The sequence below is a fragment of the Narcine bancroftii genome, chromosome 5 (assembly GCF_036971445.1).
Source record: "Narcine bancroftii isolate sNarBan1 chromosome 5, sNarBan1.hap1, whole genome shotgun sequence".
In the NCBI taxonomy this organism is placed as follows: Eukaryota; Metazoa; Chordata; class Chondrichthyes; order Torpediniformes; family Narcinidae; genus Narcine; species Narcine bancroftii.
The window spans coordinates 220,922,996-220,944,772 of record NC_091473.1 but is presented as its reverse complement, the minus strand read 5'-3'; the positions used below and the strand labels follow the sequence as shown (position 1 = coordinate 220,944,772).

General features: G+C 41.0%; 1 protein-coding gene across 3 annotated transcripts in view; it reads right to left on the bottom strand.

The window, feature by feature from the left end:
* Positions 1-6,280: 6,280 nt before the first annotated feature.
* LOC138764905 (probable G-protein coupled receptor 139) overlaps positions 6,281-21,777 on the bottom strand; it is a 138,712-nt gene continuing 123,215 nt past the window's right edge. For all 3 annotated transcript variants that reach the window (XM_069941334.1, XM_069941335.1, XM_069941336.1), the window contains exons 3-4: positions 10,836-11,092; positions 6,281-7,170 (exon numbers count right to left, since the gene is read on the bottom strand). In XM_069941334.1, coding sequence (XP_069797435.1) covers positions 6,281-7,170; positions 10,836-10,902 — 957 coding nt within the window. In that variant the 5' untranslated portion in view covers positions 10,903-11,092. The remainder of the gene's footprint in view (positions 7,171-10,835; positions 11,093-21,777) is intronic.

Here is a 21,777-nt window from a genome sequence, read left to right as displayed (position 1 = left end):
CAGAAAAGAGCTGAAGAAGGCCATTAGATATCCTTTCAGGCTAATTACAAGGCACATTCACTTTCACTCCCGGAAATCCGCGGTGTTTTTCTATCAGTGCTCTCTCTCTCCCGGCCCCAATGCCAACCCAAATATTGTTTTAAAATTAAGGTCCTGCTGAACTGACGATCTTGGTTTCGCATGGATAACTGCGGCAGCTTCTAAATCTGGTGCATATGGAATCAGAGAAACTGGAGGGGCCATTTCATTCAGTCAAGGTTCCAAAATCGGCAGCTCTCTGCTGAACCTGAAGTTATTTCGCCACTTCTCACAAAATCAACGAGGCAGAGAGAGAGAGAGCAATGATAGAAAAACAACAATCAGGTCAAAATTAATTAATCAAAGCAAAATTCTGGTGTATATTAACTGCCAGCAGAACGTGGAGGTCAACTGCGGGGAACAGAGAAAGGAGAACCAAAACGATTCAGGTATGAACAACGGAAGGGAATCGGTGATTTTTGCTCTTCTCTCCGTCAGGCAGTTTTCTCCTGTTGTGGGTGACAGTGACAGGGCTGGCAAATATTAATAACGATAGAGGTGATCTGTTATGTCCCGCTTACACTGCGACGGCACTTGGAGTCATGCTGAAGTCCTTGACTTCCAGGTCAAACACACTTATTCATAGAATCACGCAAAACTACTTCAGAGAACAACTGAATGATATGGTTTAAAAAATCCGTCTCAGCTGCAACTTTCGTATGAATCACAATTATCTTATGCAAATATCAAACAAATTCTCTTTTTTTTCGATTTAAACCATCCTCCCGCCGCTCCCTCCGATAACTTCAAAACAGTTGAACATTGTTTTGTCACGATTTCGTTTCTACGGACGAGTAGAACAATTGGTACCTGCATCTGTTGCATTTCATGTTCACTAATGGAATGAGTGACACCGTGAGCAGGAAAGGGCTTTGGCAAATACTAGAGCGCATCGGATGTCCCCCAAAGTTCCTCAACATGATTATCCAACTGCACGAAAACCAACAAGGTCGGGTCAGATACAGCAATGAGCTCTCTGAACACTTCTCCATAAACAATGGCGTGAAGCAAGGCTGTGTTCTCGCACCAACCCTCTTTTCAATCTTCTTCAGCATGATGCTGAACCAAGCCATGAAAGACCCCAACAATGAAGACGCTGTTTACATCCGGTACCGCACGGATGGCAGTCTCTTCAATCTGAGGCGCCTTCAAGCTCACACCAAGACACAAGAGAAACTTGTCCGTGAACTACTCTTTGCAGACGATGCCACTTTAGTTGCCCATTCAGAGCCAGCTCTTCAGCGCTTGACGTCCTGCTTTGCGGAAACTGCCAAAGTGTTTGGCCTGGAAGTCAGCCTGAAGAAAACTGAGGTCCTCCATCAGCCAGCTCCCCACCATGACTACCAGCCCCCCCCCCCCCCACATCTCCATCGGGCACACAAAACTCAAAACGGTCAACCAGTTTACCTATCTCGGCTGCACCATATCATCAGATGCAAGGATCGACAATGAGATAGACAACAGACTCGCCAAGGCAAATAGCGCCTTTGGAAGACTACACAAAAGAGTCTGGAAAAGCAACCAACTGAAAAACCTCACAAAGATAAGCGTATACAGAGCCGTTGTCATACCCACACTCCTGTTCGGCTCCGAATCATGGGTCCTCTACAGGCATCACCTACGGCTCCTAGAACGCTTCCACCAGCGTTGTCTCCGCTCCATCCTTAACATCCATTGGAGCGCTTTCATCCCTAACGTCAAAGTACTCGAGATGGCAGAGGTCGACAGCATCGAGTCCACGCTGCTGAAGATCCAGCTGCGCTGGGTGGGTCACGTCTCCAGAATGGAGGACCATCGCCTTCCCAAGATCGTGTTATATGGCGAGCTCTCCACTGGCCACCGTGACAGAGGTGCACCAAAGAAAAGGTACAAGGACTGCCTAAAGAAATCTCTTGGTGCCTGCCACATTGACCACCGCCAGTGGGCTGATATCGCCTCAAACCGTGCATCTTGGCGCCTCACAGTTAGGCGGGCAGCAACCTCCTTTGAAGAAGACCGCAGAGCCCACCTCACTGACAAAAGGCAAAGGAGGAAAAACCCAACACCCAACCCCAACCAACCATTTTTCCCCTGCAGCTGCTGCAACCGTGTCTGCCTGTCCCGCATCGGACTTGTCAGCCACAAATGAGCCTGCAGCTGACGTGGACTTTTACCCCCTCCATAAATCTTCGTCCGCGAAGTCAAGCCAAAGAAGAAGAATGGAATGAGTGAAAGTGATCGCTTGTGGAAATTAATTCACTTTGCATAACAGATGTCGCGATAGAGATTGGCACTAGTCTGTTTAATTAATTGGTATTATTTTCTTTGACCCCCTATCCGCTGTATAAGTCATGAAATACAATGTATTGTAAACTTTCCTGGAGTGCTATTGGGCAGATGAGACACGAATCATTCTTTTGGGCATCGTATTCATTAGGGGCAAAAAAGCACGGTCCCATTATTAAAACTAATACGGTATCTGATACATGAGTTTATTTCCCCCACCCCGAGGATTTGAAAGCTTGTATGCAATTTTCTTCCTTTTTATTTATTAATGTGAAGGGCACTTTTTTGGACTAGAAGTAATCATTTGTTTGCTGTCAGTCAATGTTAATCAAATGCAGGTTTAATTCTGATTTCTGTTCTCTCATTTTATTACCTATTCTTGTTCTGGTTAGTACTTACGATGTTAATAATTGCTATCTTGCCCGCCGATTGGGTGTTATTTGAGTACAGACAATATGACCACTTTTAAAAGAACACCGGAGAATTTAAATGACAGCACTGCGGCATTTGAAAAGTTATATTGCGAAAGAAATGTTATTGGCAAAGTAAACATGAAATAAAGCTGCATAGATTTGGTAATGCACCAAAAGATTGTGGCAAAATAAAATTAAACCAAGAACGTCATCAATATTACCCTATTTCGGCCAAATCTCTCAGGGTAGAATTTTGAATCTAATGAATAAATTGCAGTAGATGGAATTGCAGCCTTGTGTGTGTGTGTGTGTGTGTGTGTGTGTGTGTGTGTGTGTGTGTGTGTGTGTGTGTGTGTGTGTGTGTGTGTGTGTGTGTGTAGATATACACTGTAGAGAGAGAGAAATACTGTATATATAGAGAGATAGACAGATAGATTTATGTCCTGTAAAAATAGAATTCATATATAAGCACTGACCAGTTGAGGAACTGCAATCTTCAGAGCACGATATGAGACTCAGTCTTTAATTAGTAATGAGAAAAAAGATTCTTAAATACATTATCAACCTTTTGGACTCTTTTGGCTGAATGGATTAGAATTAATCAAGGATCAACATTCTCACTGCTTCTATCAGGAAAGAGGTATTGATGCCACAAAACTCACACCACCAGGTTCAGGAACAGCTGCTACCCCTCCACCACCAGACTCCTCAACGACAAACTCAAACAGAGACTCATTTAAGGACCCTTAATTGTGCACTTTATTGATTTTCTTTTTGTTCTCTCTGTATTGCACAGTCAATTTACATTTGTTATCTGTTTACAGTGATTTGTTTGTTTACAGGTTTACGCTGTGCACAGGTTTTTTTTTGTACTACCAATTAATGATAATTCTGCCACACCCGCAGGAAAAAGGAATCTCAGGGTTGTATGTGATGTCATATATGTACCCTGACAATAAATCTGAAAAGTATGAACAAGTTTTCATTGGCCAATAGTTAAATGTAATTTGGATTATATTTTGACCTAGGCAATACACTTCTCTGGTTAATTGAATTCTCCTCACAAAGGGAACTCCCAGTGATACTGATGTTTGGGTGTGTTGGGCACTTTTAAGTGTGAAGGTCAGTGGTTGCATTCTCTCTTTTAAGTCGAAGATGTTGCTTTATACTTCTGATGTGAATGTTACTTGTAACACATGTGGCAATGCATGAATGTTGTCTGTCCTTAAACGTGGGTGCCAACGTTTCCTTCATTTGGTGTGGAGTTGAAAATAACATTTAATATGATGTTACTGTTTACTATAATTGTGGTAACATTTGATGCTGAATTTCATGACCATATTGAATTTAACCTTTAAGTTCATATGAAGTTCAAAAATTAAATAAAATTGAACTTGCGTCAGAGCCACCTCAATTAGTTACAGTGCTGTTCATCAAAGTACATTCAGAATAAAAACGAGTGGCCAAACCCAGTTAAATATGGGCCCAAAAAGGTGGAGTAACATTGGCAGAAGGTCTTAACATGCCCATAGAGTTAGACAAAGGAGAAAACAAGAGGTAGTAGAGGAACATCAGTCTTCATTGTTGTTGACATTTCCAGACATGCAAGGAGCAGGCAGCAGGAAACAGAAGAACAGTGATGCACCCGTCTCAGTGCTCGGGCCTCCGGACAAACAAAGAGCAGGCAGTAGGAAACAGGTATAAGTGTTTCATTTCCCAGACAAGGCCCAGTATCCTGCTAGTATTTAATAAATAGAAAGAAGTGTCCGTAAATGGTTATATGGTTAAGTGCCTTGAATGGGAGACCTCTGTGATTGGGAGCATTCTGCGTGGTTTGGCTGAAGAACATCTTCAATATCTCACTGCAGCAGTCCACAGTTTAAGCAGGATTTAAGGTAGCCCTAGAAAACGACGGTAACTGAACTAAACTACTACCGCTGAATGTCACAAACCTGATCGTTCATGAAATGCTTTAAGCGACCGGTAATGGAACACAAGACATTGAACCTGTTCCAGTTTGCCTACCCTCCAAACCTGTCCACGGATAATAACAATTGACCTTCCTCTCCAACCTGGCTCATCTAGAGAACAATGCCCCCCATGCCAGGCTGTTTTTCATTGATTCCAGCCCGCAAAGGCTGGTGGTTAAACTATTCTAAACTCCAACTCTGCAAATTGGATTCTGGACCGCGTTACCAAAGTCAATCCGAGTTGGTTTCAAAACCTGAAGCTGCATCACGCTGAGCACAGGCGCACCTCAGAGCTGTGTGGTCAGGCCGCTACTGTTCACGCTGTTGACTCCCGCTGGAACTGCCAGATTCAGTTGTCACAGAATCGTCAAGTTTCCGGATGATGTAACAGTAGTTGGCCTCATGGAAAAAATGAATGATCGGCTTTGAGAGAGAAGGTTAAGCCGCTCGTGAAAGGGTATGAGAACAACCTGAACAACAACGTGAGCAAAACAAAAGAGATAATTGTAGACTTCAGAAAGTTGAAGGTCGAATATTCTCAATTATTCTACAACGGTTCCGTCGTGGAGAGAATAGAAAGCATAAAGTTCCTTGTGGGAATAGAAAAGACGGCCTATCCCAGACCTATAACATCTCCTCATTAGTTAGGAAGGCACAGCAGAGCCTCCACGCCCAAAAAGAATAGAAGAGAGCAAAACTACTGGCCTCCATGTGGACAGTTTACAGAAGCACAACTCGGTGTTGCCTCGTTGCCTGGTTTGGTAGCCGTAAAGCATTGGACCGCAAGTCAGTACAGAGGACCATCAAAACAGCCGAGAGTATCACTGAGGTCACCCTCTCCTCTATTGACGACATTTACTGGGTGCGTAAATGTTATCAATAGGAATTAAAGAATTATTGAGGACCCTTTCCATTCAGCATACACTACCGACAAGAATCAACATCATCTGGACTGCCAGGCTGGGAAATGTGTGTGCCTGTGTGTCTGAGCTCTGAGAGAGAGAGAGAAAGAGAAAGAGAGAGAGAGAGAGAGATATTATTGTGCACTGTGTATTGTGTGTGAATACGTGTGCACCATAATCAGGAGAAGCGCTGTTTCGTCAGGTTGTAAATGTAGAGTCAGATGATAAATTCGAAACTGTTACTTCCTCAGTTTCAGAATCCTGCGGTGGTGTCTAATTTTGTGTTTAGATGTGCGTCTCTGTGTTATTTTCAAGTCACTTTTTGGTTCGAGAATTCTTTATGAATAAAAAGTGATTTCTCTGAGTGAGATTCTTTTTTGCTTGAAGTTTTTGTGTGTCTGAATTGATTATTGGAGATTCGTCGTTATTCTGAGGTGCTAAAGAATATTCGCACAACATTAGATCCAACTTCTTTAATGTGGAACCTCTGTTCAGGGTTGTGGCAGCGATTCCATGCTTTAGACTAGAGACTTCTACTTCAATATAATCAAAGTGAAGTCTTTCCCCTCAACCCAGTGACAGCAATATAAAGGAGAAATTTGAAACAGTAACAAACGAAGTCGATCAAAGACTGGAGATTCATTCAACTGGTTTATTTATTCATTAGTCGAATGATTGAATTTACAGGGTATTTCACCGCAGTCTTGAACTGTTCTCTGAACTTTGACTGGGTTATCGCATAAATGAATGTGTTTGTGCAACAACTTAAGTTGAGCAGTATAAATCCGACTTCTTCCGATACATATTTGGATGGAGTATAATTAATTGGATCTATTCCTGCTATGATATAGTACAAGAAATCTGTCACATATACCATCCATAACAGTATGAAGCTGCCGGACAAGGTAAAGAGCAAGATCACTGATCTTCGTCTACTTTCCGTTTCTGGGTCACGGCGATTCTGGTTTCTCAGCCCCTTACGGACTCGACTCACTGCTAAAATGTATCTCACTGTCAGTGCGTTGAGCAATAAAATTAAACCAAATGGGAGCAATGGACAAAGAATCGCATCGAACCACTCAAACCCCATCCATCCTGGTTCAAGGAAAATATTTTTTTTATCCTTGCAACCCCGCGGCACATTGTCGATTGTCACCCAGGGCTCTAGCGTAAAGTAAAATGGCACATTTTTTACGCATATCAGAATTGTGATTGTTCCTAGAATTATAATCGCTGTTTTTCCAGTGCAATAGTTTGCTTTCAGTTTCTGACAACAAATGGCGACAAATCGGTCGAAGGTGAAAGTGACAGTGAACCAGACAGAGCAGTCTGTGGCTGCACAACTCAGGGCGTATAGAGCACTGCAGACAGGCGTGATGTCCAAGAAGTTCCTTATAAAGTAATAATCAACGATCCTCCACAAAATGACAGCAGTAATAATGGTCAGCAGGTCCGCCACTGCCATCGCTACCAGGTAGCATGTGGTACAAGTGGAGAGCCCACATTTACTCCGGGACAAGATCACAATCGCCACTAAATTCACTGCAAAATATAGAAAAGGAAAAGTCTTTGTTAGTTTCCATATCTAACACTGCATGCTAATTAGGGTAACTCTCCAAAGGCTTGTCAATGGTGGCTATTCCAACAGAATTCAAACAGGGGATTAAAGGAAAGGGGGAAAATAACATTCAACCGAGAAATTGGATGGAAATTTGTAGGTTCTGCTCGTGCTCCAACAAGGCAGGGAAATATTAACTTTTTGGGGGTCTAAAAGTGGTTTCGCAGACATCGTATTTTGAAGTTGTGGCATCGATCCTGGTACAGAAAAGCAAAAACTATCCTGGCACTAGATTTAAAAAAAACACTGTTACTGTTGTGTGGATCGTTAACGGGTTATCGAGCTGAATGAGTTACAAGACCACCATGAAGAACTCCTGCTTAGCCATCCGACGCCCGCACTTCGCCAAATCTGATCACCTGGCGGTACTTTTACTTCCGGCTTACAAGCAGAGACTGAGAACTACAGCACTCGTGATTAAGACGGTGGAAGAATGGTACTGGATATTGGGGTAATTTGTAGCTGTGGAAAAAAAATGGTCAACAGCTGAATTGACCTTAACAATGCGCAAGTCTGCTAAAGAATAACTCCCGATAACATTTAAGTCTGCTAAAGAATATCTTTAGATAACTTTGTTTTCTAATAAATACTTTAACCACACTATGTTCTTTGAACACCCTTCACTTCCCGGGATGTGATCAACTCCTTCATATCATTGGAACCCATTCTGATGACTTTACAAACTAACTTGTTTGTATAAATTCGAGCTGTGCGACTGTGTAGTTCAGAGCTGAGCCCTGGCTGTTACAGGGACTGTTCTCCGAGATATTTCATTCTAATAAAGTCTCCTGAAGTTGACGCTGAAGCTCCGTCCTCGTAGTTATTTCTCCTCGACAGTAGCTTGGATTAAATTTAAACGTTTTTGAGAAATATTCACATGAATCAGGCAATGAAATAAAGGTTTCATCAAAATGTAATTGAAGAGTAGTGGAAAGCCAAAAAAATGCAAAACAAATGAAAGATCCAGCTTTTGATTTTTTTTTAATAGAGAGCAAAAAGTCAGGGTGAAATTGCAACATGAAGTAAAATTCAAACAGCTGACATCTTGCCTATCACAATACTTTTCAATGTTGGTGGTCAATATTTTCAACGCTTCCGGTTCATTTTGCAGCGTCATTTCTCTGGGTTTATTCCAGTGCTTCATCAAATTGCCTGCACTGGAAGCCATTGCTCCAAGTATTCGCTGATTATTGCAAAGAAATTACATCCATTCGCAAACACCTAGTAGAGCCCACCTCACTGACAAAAGGCAAAGGAGGAAAAACCCAACACCCAACCCCAACCAACCAATTTTCCCCTGCAACCGCTGCAATCGTGTCTGCCTGTCCCGCATCGGACTTGTCAGCCACAAACGAGCCTGCAGCTGACGTGGACTTTTTACCCCCTCCATAAATCTTCGTCCGCGAAGCCAAGCCAAAGAAAGAGTAGGAATATGTAGGAACTCGACAACAATCGAAAATGGGCTAATAAGTAACGAGAATTTGCAGCAAGGAGCCAGTCGTCTCCTGCCTTCTCTGACATTACAAAGCAATGTTGCATGAAAATTGTTCTGTTACTCGGCTCATATCCATTCCTCTGATGTCCAATAAAATCCATTGGTTTCTGCTTTGAATTAATTCAACAGCCAAACAGCACTATAACCCTTCGGTCAATAATTCCAACGATTCCTTCTCTAAGGTAATGTTTCATCTTCGCTGTCACGTTCCTGGACACCTCAATTCAAGGGAAAAAAAAATATCTTCTACGTCTGACTTTTCAAATCCGGGCAGAATTAAAGGTTTCAATGAATATACTTCCTTCAATCTCAATAAATCAAAGAGCAACCTTGATTAATAATATCTCAAAAGTCGAACAATCAATGTGTTGAAACTTCGATACAATATGTATCAGTCCTTAAACCCGATTGCAATATTTCACTTGGCGTCACCTTAGGCCACCAATATATTTTCAGTACTCTTGGTCCCAAATCTCGTCAATAAAGACAAACGTGCATGTTGTCATTCCAGTCGCTTACTGTGATCTGTTGGAATCTAGGGGTTAAAACATTATGAAAGAAATGATTAATTAATAATTTTATGTTTACTGCATGGTTCAGGGAAAAAGAGGAATGTGATTAAGTGGCAATCACAGCATGGAGCAAAGTTGGCTGAGCAAAATTGTCTGCTCCCAAATACAGGGAGAGGAAATGCATAAAACGATTTAGGAGGAATGCTCAAACTGAGGAGGTGGTGGGTAGCACAGGAGACACAGGGCAGACCAGAACAAAGAATGGCCTGCAAGAAACTAAGTGAATGGAAAACCAGTCTAGGAGGAAGATTAAGGCATGAGGAGGTGTTAAAGAGAACAGCAGAAATTGGCCAGACAGGAACAGAATGGTGATTAGAAATATCTGGGGATGAATTAATTTCTGATCAAAACAACAGGATAGTCTGGCCTGGAGGATTAAGATGGGAGTGCTACACCCCAGATATCTGCAAAACAGGAGATGACTTGTGATAACCCTTATGCAAAAAAATCTAGCAAAGGAAGACAACTTTTGTTCTGGGTTGATCTATATAAACTGAGCCAACTGGACAATAGGGGTCAGTCTTGGGGAATAGCTCACTGTGCAGGTGACCTATGAACTAATGACTGACCCAGAGCTCTGTTAAGTTTTATTCTTGTGCTGTGTAATAAACTGACTGTTGAACCGAATACCTTCTCCTATCACTTCATTCAAAGAACACGCTGGACTCAGACTACACATAGACTAAATTAAGAGTAAGGTAAAGCCAGAGTCCGACAGATCACACAATATTTTTATCAGTAATGCATCACGGGAATAACTTGAACCCATGAATAGTAACTTCTGCGCCGATCAAATTAGTCCGCCATTGTATTTGCTTTTCTATCAAACAACTTTCTTCGTTTTCCACTTTATATTCTACTTGTCTTATTCCGGCATTCATTCATCTGCCCATCTGCTTAGAAGCCTCTGAGCATTCTCCCCGAAAAACAGACTGTGAGGCAACTCTGCATAGTCAGAAACCATGATGTAGGTGGCACTTTTGTCAGTCGTAAATATTAACGAGAGAGATTATGAGGAAATGGGTTTCTGCAACACTCACAACGAAACCGCATTAATGGTTGTATCAAACGAGAAAAGAATTATTTAAAATATAATTATCTTAATCGACGATAGCATGTTGCCCGCGATTAAAAATGGTTATAAATACCTTTCAGAAAGCCTTCCGAAAATGTACAAAACGCACCATCCAGTTAACTGCTACCGCCCTCTTATTTATAATTATGAATACAATGTCGAAATACCTACTCCCTGGTTTAACAAACAAATTTTTCTTTCGATAAAATAGTTTTGGTTCTCCGAAGTCACACCATCAATTCTAACTGTCCTGTTTACCAGTTCTTTCGTAAAATATCCCACATAGCCTTTCAAACGTTGATGTGACTTGAATTCGCCTATAACTTGTTATCTGTCTCTGTCTGTCTCTATCTATCTCTATCTGCCTGCAGAGAATAAACGATTGCAAATGATTGCTCATCTATTCTATGTGATTATTCTGGGATCGAGCATTTTATTGTCACTTACCAGGAACACCAATGATGGCAAGGATCATAAAGTATATTTTCTTGACACTGTTGATTGTTTCGAACATATTTGAACGCTTTGTTTCGGACTATGGGCAATGACTCTTCGTGAAGCTCGCTCTTGATGCAATCCTTGAAGTTAATATTTCTGCAGAGGATGTTCTCCACTGGGATTTGGAGCATCGCTCGATTTATTTGTAAAATGTTGAATAAACATATTGCGACATCTTGCTGGCACACCGTTATACCTAAATTGAACTGGAAATTTGTAAAAAGAATTCACAACATTTTGGAATATTCGTCAATGAAATGTGTAGATTTTTGTCTTGTCTTTGTGGAAATAAAATTCTAAGTTAGAGCTGAGCGACAATATAGTGGAAAAAGGTCTACTCCTTTCTCATTGAGGCAATTCAGAAACGATACGCATAAATATGGGTTGTGTCAATAACAGTTCATAATGAAATTAATGTAAGTATTGTTGGCCATACATTGTAAAATTGGACATTCAAACCAATGCACAGCTGTGGTCTCGGTGAATCTTAAAATGGACAAACGCATCTCTTTCCTCTGTTTACGGTAGATAATTAATTTAATTATCTTATCTGAGTGGTTCCTGGTTTACTCACTGCCTCTAGAATTTGCAGGGGGTGAGAATGCGAGAAAATTAAGAGAATAAATTTGAATTAGTGCAGGATTAGGAACTTTACCACGAACCTGGTCTCATTCATGCTGGGTGACTGGAAGAAATCTCTGATGTCACGCCTACAAAGAAAACCATTTCAATATCACCAGTAATCGCCAGTTATCTGTATACTTGTTGCAAATGCAAAACAATCAATTGAACCAAACTTGCGACCCAGTACCATCGCGTTATCTGATAATGTCGTCAGGAATAATGCAGCCCCTCGAGTAGAATAATTAAAAGGGAATTCCTAAATTTGAGAACAAACTAATACAGTCTCTCTCGTTCACAAAATTTCCCAAAACCGAGGGAATGCATAAATTAAAATGCAACACAAAAATGTTCCCTGCCTCAATTTTAACACTGGCTACCAAATCGATTTAATTATCGAAGATAACAAACCTTTTCAATTTCAATTGAAAATAGAAAACATCTCCCATGTCTCTCGCTGAAACTAATCCAGCTGCAAAACCTTGTTCGAATGCACGAATTCTAGGTTTTGGAATATAACAAGATTCTTGCATTACTTTTTTTAATGAATGAACAGCACACTTATATTAGGCGCTCCTCCAATAAACAAATCAAAAGGCCACCATAACATAACCCAATATTTCAGGAATGTAGCGCGCTGATCAATAAAACAGTATTTGACACCATTACAGGCTCTCGCCGGTAACGTTTGGATCTGATAAAATAAACTCAACGGATTAAGAATAACTATTGAAACTACTTTGAATAACTTGTCTGTCACCACGAGAGTCTTTAATTGATAGGGTATTTCCAGGTGAAAAGGGAGTGTACAGCGGCTAACACAATTCATTCTTCACGAATTTGGAATGTGTTCAAAAGAATCGAGAAGAATTTTTATATACAAAATTTGACAGGAATCTCTTAATATTTGGATATGAATTTGGAATGCTCAGCCACAGAGGTACTTCAATATATGATGAAAGTAAGTATAAATATAAATTAGATGAGAGTAAAAAGGCTACTAATTATTTTTAAAAAAGAGAAACAAAATTTTCCATTTACGTCCAAAAAATGACATTGACTATCACAGATTGGTTATGATTAAGGTAGCACTTGAAGGTTCAAGAGCCTGGAAGTTGTGGTTTAAAACTTTTCTTGAACCTATAGGTACCGGAATTCAGGTACCTATACCTTTTACGTGAAGGTGGCGCAGAGGTGAGATCGTTTATGACATGATGACATTGATGGCTTTTTGAAGCCGCGCTTCACAGAGATGTCTTCAATTGATAGGCAATCGGTGAGAAAAGTGGGTAGATTTAGTTTCCAAATCAAGATGTGATGTAAACATCGATATACTTCCTCAGTACCATGGAACCATAGGCCACTGCAGCGCAGAAACTGCCCATCTAGTCTGTGCCAAAAGATTTATTACACCTACTCCCAGCAACCTGCACACGGGTGATAGTCCTCCATGCAAATTCCATCCATTCTCACCGTCGTCTGCGTGAAGTTCCCCTCAAACTTTTCACGTTTCACCTTTAACGCGTCTCACCCAACCTCAGTGGGAAATAAGTGTTTGAATTGACCCTTTCTATACCCCTCAAAAATGTGTATACCTCTATCAAACTTCCCCCATTCTCGGACGTCCAAACTGTTCACTATTCCTGTACAACTCAGCTCTTCAAGTCCTGGCAACATCTTATATATTTCAATATGGCTGTAGAGGTTTGACAGAATATTAGACACGCCAAATCTCCCCGGACTTCTTAGAAAGTAGAGGCGTTGGTGAGCCTTATGCAGACTTCTCTCCGTGTGATACCATGTGATATCTTCCGAAATGTCGATGCATAGCTCGTTGGATCAGCAAGCTTTCTTCACTGCTGTCTCCCTGATGAAGACAGGCCTCCTTTCCAAATGTTCACAATAAACTACTTGGGCTTGCTGAATTTGAGAATAGGATTGTTGCCCTGGCACCGGATAATCAGATTCGTGAACTCCATTCTGTCTTGTGACTCATTGTTTCCCGTTATCCGGCCAACAATTCCGGTTGTCAGCGAATTTATGAGTGGCATTGGAAGAAAACTTCGATATGCATTTGTGGCTGCAGCGGGACCAGTTCAGTGGTTTAAGCAGTCTTGTTCCGCCCTGTCACTGTTCAGCGAGAAGGAGTCATGCTGCCAGTCCTCTTTTACGTTTAGGCTGCAGAGATCCTCAACCCTGCAGAACCCTGAATTTACTGTTCGTTTAGTTGGTGTGATGGTGTTGAATGCCGAACTGTAGTCAATGAACTTCATTCTGATCTAGATGTTTATGTGGTATAGATAATCGAAAGCAAAATGGAGTGCAAAAGAGATGTCATCCGCTGCGGACTTTTTGAGACGGTAGGCGAATTGAAGTGGGTCCGAGTCCTTGTGAATCGAGTGAAACACTAAGGTCTGCAGAAACACAGAAATGCTGGAGGAACTCAGGCCCGAAACGACGGTAATACACTTTTACGGCCCATGGGCACTGCTAAGACCTGCTGAATTCCTCTGTGTTTTTCCCGGGTCCTCCTGAGGCAGGAGTCGATTCTCTATATCAAAATTTCTTAAAGCATTTCATCACGGTAATCAGATAATCAGTGGTCGATGATGAAGGGAACCTTATTCTTCTTGAGTACTGGCATGACGAATGCTCTTTTGAAACAAGGGGGGAGCAGTTCAAGACTGGAAATGTTTGGTCATGAAGGTTAGGTACACATTGAAGGCCAAATGATGTCCCAGGATTCTCCCTCTTGAAAATATTTTTGCGTCAGCGGAGAACAAAGTCGCTATGGTCTAATGAGGGTGCACCATGCTTTCCTTTTCCACGCAAGTGTCCAGGCGTTGAGCTTGACGGGAAGGGATCTTTCGCGGGTTTTAACGGTACTTGGTTTCACCGTCTCGGGTTGTTATACAATGCAAACCTGGCACAACTGCTTCACCTCCATCCGTGCCTCCAGCACCGTACGGAATTGTAATTTTGCTTCGGTAATTCCCCCAGAATTATACCCGGTCTTCCTGAATGTCTCCAAATTGCATGACGCGAACGCACGGATCTTGACTTCGGGAAGTTGTGGATCTCTAGGCCCACGGATAACTTCATTGGAGCAACGCATTTTTCAATGAATTTGGTAACAGCTGTGGCATATTCAAGCAGATTCGCCACCGAGTCGTTCAACGTGGCCCAGACTACTGATTCCAGACAGCCTCCAATCCGACTTCTGCTTCCCCAGTGTAGCTATGCGTAGTCTTCTCTGCTTGATTATCGTTTTTCAGTTTTTTGCTGAATATTGTAACGGGAAGACTAACCAGTTGGTCTGAGTGTCTACTGACGCGGAATGGACCGATGCTCTGGAGTGTTCATCCCATGTTGATGCAGGAGGTAGCATGGAAGGGCCTCCTTTAACTAGCCCATAGACGTCCTCAGTGGTGACTGTATAGTCTTCAGGATCAAGGGTCAGTTTTGACGTATGGAGAGGGGAAATGTGGTTCTGCAATCAGGAAAGCTGGCGTGAATTCCCTCGGGAGATTGAAGGTTTAGAATTTCAGGGCTAGACGTTCCAGATAAGCGTAGCAGAAATTGGATCGGATCGCTAGGCCGGAAGACCAGAGAGAGTAACCCATGATGCTGACACCGCCGCCTCGCCCTTTAACTCCGCACACCGTCCGAGCCATGCATAATGGACCGAATCTTTAGAGTTGAGATAAGCCATGTCTCTGTGAATCAAGAGTACCTAGCAGTTCTTAACTACTTCTCGCACAGTCTTATTATCCTTTGATCTTCAATTTTATTCACCAGAGATCATTTTCGAAAAAAATACTGGGGTGGCGGTGTACTCCCGGGCGACCACGTTTTCGTCCCTCAGATTCGCGGGGGGAGTGTGGAGACAGCAGGGGGTATGAATATTAATGAATTAAAACGGATTTAAAGCGCGTCAGTTTCAGAATTGTTATTACTTGCTTGTCGTGGGGCTGTTTCGTCGATTTCAATGCGAGATCGTAAAATCGCTAATTCCTTTCAGTGCGGTAAGAGTTTGTTTTTCAGTTTTTATTTCGAAACGTGAGCAACCCACTCTGCTGCTTTCAAGGTGTCATCCTGGCTCTCTCTCTCTCTCTCTCTCTCTCTCTCTCTCTCTCTCTCTCTCTCTCCCTCCCCCTCCTCTCTCTCTCTCTCTCTCTCTCCCCCTCCTCTCTCTCTCTCTCTCTCTCTCTCTCTCTCTTCAAGAATATCTGTGGAAATGTAGATCATTGCAATGTACTGATGTATTGGAACTATGAGGATAAGTATTATAGTACGATTACAACGTATTTTCGAGGACTTGAATGGTTTGACGGTGCTTGCATTGAAACAGTGGAAGCCAGTTTTAAAAATGTTTCAGAGGAGGTGCTGAGGAGTTGAAATGGGTCCAGCGACTCTGGGAGGGGCACTTTGATGCATTCCATCACCAGGCCATCGAAACTTTTATAATGATGGAGGTCAATTCGACGGGGCAGTAGTTATTGAGGCCTATTACTGTCACCATCTTTGATAATGGGTTTTTGGTGGCAGTCTTGAAACCGGTGGGGACGACGGACCTCCAGTGACACGTTGAAGATATCCGTAAGGCTGATCTGCACAGTTATCTGGTCCCACTGCCTTGCATGGGTTATCTTCAGTTCAGTTGCGGCCTTACAAGGACTCCATTCATAATGGGACACAGAGCATTTTTGGCGTCAGCCTGTTCTTCTCCTTGAACCATGCATAGAAGATATTCCATCTGTTCAGAAGGAGGTGTGTCTTTAACTTGCAAGGTTGTTTTGTGATCTGTTAAGGTATTGATCCCTTGCCACATGTATTTCATCTTACCGGGGTCACACAGCTGTCTTTGGATCTTCTGTGCTTACCCATGCTTTGCCTTCTGGGTTGCACTGGAGAGTTTAGCCCTTGCTGATAGTGCCATTTTGTCTCCAGTCCTGGAGACAGCATCACCAGCTATGAGAAATGCCTGGACCTCCGCATTCAAGATTTTAGGTGGTTCTTTCACCTCATGATTTTACAGACACCACACCCTGATGCGTTTTCAATGCTTGCAACAGATTCTGTTGAAGCCAAGCTTCTCAATGATGCTGACTTCTAAACACAAGCAGAGCATGTGGTCATTTCAAGAAGGAAACACTTCTTGTCTAAGACGCACAATGCCCATATAGAAAAATTAAAGGAAAATCAATGTAGTGAATGATGAAAATTTGTGAGAAAAGAAGGCCTTATGACCACAAGACTGAGGAGCATAAATCAACTATTCAGCCCATCCATTCTCCCCTGCCATTCAATCACGAGCTGATCCATTTTCCCACTCGGCGCCCTGACATCTCCCAATAACCTTTGATGGCCTGTCAATCTCAGTCTTGCACCCAATGATGTGGTCTCCAGAACCGCTTGTGCCAACAAATTCTCTGCAAATTCCCTCTGGCCGAAGGTCCTAAGCATTTCTGTTTTAAGTGGAGGCCCTTCAATCCTTGTTTTTCCCTTTTGTCCTAGACTCTCCCACCATAGGAAACAGCCTTTCTGCATTCCATTCCTTTCAACATTCAAAATGTTTCAATGAAATCCCCTCTCATTCTCCTAAATTCCAATGAATCAGGCCAAGAGCAGTCAAGTGCTCCACATAATCCTTTCATTTTCCGAATCATCCCAGTGAACCTCCTTTGGATCCTCTCCAACCTCAGCACATCTTTTTGTAAATGAGGAGCCCAAAACTGCACAACTGAGGTCTCATCACTGTCTTATAAAGTCTCAAGATCACTTCCCTGCTCTTATATTCTATTGCTCTTTAAATGTAAGCCAGCATTGCATTTGCCTTCTTTGCCGCCTTCTCAACATACAAGTTTACCTTCAGGCTATCCTCCAAGAGAACTCCCTGGTCCCTTTGCATCTGGTTATTTTCAATTTTCTTCCCATTAAAAATATAGTCTGCCCATTTATCTTTACTACCAACCTGCATGACCACACACTTTCTAACATAAATATTTCATTTGTCACTTCTCTCCCATACTCCTGATCTTTGTAAGTCCTTCTGCCACCTCTGCATTTCCTCCACACTATCTATTCCTCTGCCTACCTTTGTATCATCTGAAAATGTGGCCACAAAGCCTTTCATTCCATAATTCAGATCATTAATATACAAGATAAAAAGAAGCAGCCCCAACGCCAATCCCTGTGGAACACCGCTAGCAACTGGCAGCCAATCTGAATATGATCCTTTTATTTCAATTCTGCTTCCTGCCAATCAGCCAATGCCCTAATCATGCTAGTATGCTTCCTGTTGTACCGTGGACTCTTATCTTGTTAAGTAGCTTCATGTGTGGTTGGAGTAAAATACAAAGGTCTGCAGACACTGTGATTGATGTAAAAAATACAATGCAGGTCAAACATTGCACTTAATGTAGCAAAGATGAAGATACATAACCAACATTTCAGGCTTGAACCCATTAACAAGGTTATGAACAAATGTGATAATCACAAACAATAGTTAACGAGTCAATATACTAATAAAACATTAATGTTAAACACTAAATGTGTTCTCTCCACAGTTCCTGGCTGAACATTTGAGTACTTCCAACGATTTCAGTTCTTTTTATTAATTGGTGTATGCTTTTTGTTGCCATGCAAGTTCTGAAATCAGCTTTCACAATGTAATTGTTGTCAACTGAAGACCTTAAAATTAAAGAGGAGACAAACGGAGCTTGAACTAGAAACATGACCGAGGAGTCACATGATGGAGTAGTGACTGGTAGGGTAATACCAGCCCTCTCCAGAAAAAAGAAAAAAAGTGAAGAAAATACAAAGTTCAATAAATATAAAATATAAGAAATAAAAGATAAAGTTGTAGAGAAAAGAAAGAAAATGGCACCCAAGAAGGAAAAAGTTAAAACAATGGAAAAAAAAAGACGCCAGAAAATAAAGGAGAAGGCCTTACCTGCACGAAGAAACAGGGAGCCATGATGGAGAAGAGCGCCTGATCTCTGAGGTTGGTTACGGCCCCGCAGAGTTGCGACTCCCTGACTGATGGACTGCAAAAATGCCACTCTGAGCCAAACAAAGGAGAAGGAAAACACTGACGGGAGGGGGGCTCAGTCGAGGAGCAGGCAACCACAGCACAACCAGCTGAGGGATGCCCGACACCAGGGCTCTCAGCTGGAAGAAGATGAAAGCAGCAGGAGAGAGAGTGAAAGGAAAGAAGAACAGCAGCAGGAGGCTCAACAGATGAGCATCTCAGAAGAGGACCAACAGCAAGAGGCCAAGCAAGAAGAGGCTCAACAAAGTGAGACAAGCAACTCATCAGGAAAGTCAGAAAAGATACAGATACAAAGAAGAGAAGAAGAAGACACAAACACAGGTACAGGCACAGAAGAAGAGGAAGAAGAAGATCAAGATCTTCACAGAGAAATAGAAGGAAAAACAGATGGACAGAATATAGATGAAGCTTTTTTCAAGAACAAATGAGAGCACTAAAAGAATGGTTGTCATTAGAATTTAGTGCAATTTTTTTTAAAAATGAAAAGAACAGAAAAAATGAAAAGGTTAGAGCTAGTCATGACAGAAATAGGGAAAAGAGTAGAAAATGTGGAAGAATGAAAACCGGTTGTAGAAATGGAAGTAAACGACTTAAGAGGGAAATTGGAAGAAAGTGAATAAAAAAAATTAAAGAGACACAAGAGTTGTTAGCTCAGAAAATTGATATGTTGGAAAATAATAGATGGCAAAACAACATCAAAATAGTGGGCCTAAAGGAAGATGAAGAAGGCACAGATATGAAGGAATTTATAAAAGAATGTATCCCAAAGGTCCTGGGAATGACAGAAATGCAGGAGGGAATGGGAAATAGAAAGGGCACACAGACCACGAGCTCTGAAACCACAGACACATCTAAAACCAAGATCCATTTTAGTAAAATTTTTGAAATATACAAGAGAAAATATACTGGAACAGGCAAGGAATAAAATGAGAGAAGACAATAAACCATTGTAGTTTATTCTTTTACCCAGACATAAGTTTTGAACTCTTAAAGAGGAGGAAGGAGTTTAATACAGCAAAAACAATTTTATGGAAAAAAGGTTATAAATTCATGATAAGACATCCAGCTGTACTTAAACTATTTATCCCTGGGGAGGAAAACAGACTATTCTTGGATCCGGAGGAGGCACAAGAATTTGCAGAACGCTTGCAGGAAAGAAGGAGAGAATAAAGAATGGTGATAATATAAAGATGTAAAAATAATGTTTATGTAAAGAACTAAAGAAGGAAAAGAGAAGGGAAAAAAGGAAGTAAGGGGGAAAATGGGAGAACATTGTTATATGTGTAAAAAAAGTGTTTTCTGGGGAGTTGGGGGGAGAGAATAACTGTCACTATAAAATCAGTTGCCGCTTGTGAGCAGGTTCGCAATCCAAATGAAAAGGGGAGTTGTGGTTGCCCGGCAAGGCATAAGGGGCAACTCAGAGAGTAGGGGTGGGGTATTTGGGGTTAAGGTAATATTGGATGTGGGAGTTGTTTGAGTATTTTATGTTTTAAATGTGTTGTCATACAATGAGTTTAAAAAGGGAAAACTGAGAGATGAAAATAAGGAAAAGCGGGATGGTGGTGGTGAGGAAGCGGAAATGAGGTGTAAACAGGATATAAGATCACCATGTTGAACTATATGACTATAAACATTAATGGAATACATAATCAAATTAAATGGAAGAGGCTATTAAATTTACTGAAAAAAGAAAAAATAGATATAGCATTTGTGGAGGAAACGCATCTAACTGAAATGTAACATAACAAATTAAAGAGAGACTGGGTAGGGCAGGGAGTGACAGCATCATATAATTCAAAAGCAAGAGGTGTAGCTATATTAATCAATAAAAATGTACCAATCAAAATAGAGGAGGAAATAATAGATCCAGCAGGGAGGTATGTAATGATAAAGTGTCAGATATATTCAGAATTTTGGAATTTGCTCAATATATATGCACCTAATGAAGAGGATCAAAAGTTTATGCAAGATCTTCTTTTGAAGATTGTAGATACACAAGGAAATATATTGATAAGAGGGGATTTTAACCTTAATTTGGATCCAATGTTGTATATAACTGAACAGAAGACAATCAAAAAGAATAAAGTGGCCACTTTTATGGTTAAATCAATGCAGGAAATGAAACTTATGGATATATGGAGAAGGCAGCACCCAAGAGAGAAGGAATACTCATATTATTCAAGTAGGCATAAAACATACTCAAGGATTGATATGTTTTTGTTGTCAGCCCATATTCAAGGGAGAGTTAGGAAAACTGAATATAAAGCTAGATTACTATGTGATCATTCACCCCTGTTATTAGCAATAGAACTGGAGGACATCCCACAAAGAACATATAGATGGCATCAAGGAAAAAGGACAAACAAATTACTTATGATCCAATAGAGATTAATGAGAACTTTAAGGAATTTTATGAACAATTATACCAAACTGAGAATGAGGGGAAAGATGATAAAATAGAAGAACTTTAGCTAAAATTGAACTGCCGAAATTGCAAGAAGGGGAACAAAACAAACTGATAAAAACCATTTGAAATAGAGGAAATACAGGATATATTAAAAAAGCTGTCGAACAATAAAATGCCTGAAGAGGATGGATTCACATAGAATTCTATAAAACATTTAAAGAGTTATTAATTCCTCTTCTCCTGGAAGTAATGAACCAAATAGAAGAAACACAAAACTCACCAGATTCATGTAAGACATCAATAATTACAGTAATACCAAAGATGGGAAAGGATCCACTAACACCAGCATCATATAGAACAATATCTCTACTTAATTCAGATTATAAGATAATAGCAAACTTATTAGCATACAGATTGGTCAATTGTGTACCAAAAAGAGTTCAAGATCAAACTGGATTTATTAAGAAAAGACAAACAGCAGATAATGTCTGTAAACTTATTAATCTAATTCATGCAGTTCAAGGAAATAAGAAGCCAACAGTGACTGTTGCTTTAGATGCAGAAAAAGCTTTTGACAGGGTAGAATGGAATTATTTATTTAAAGTATTACAGAGGTTCAATCTACCAGACAAATATATTAATTGGATTAAAGCATTATATAATGGACCATTGGCGAAGGTAACAATAAATGGATATGTATCAAACCAATTGAAAAGTAGGTCAACTAGATAGGGATGTCCATTATCCACCTCACTGTTCACTTTAGCAATAGAACCATTGGCAGAACTGATAAGAACAGAAAATAAAAT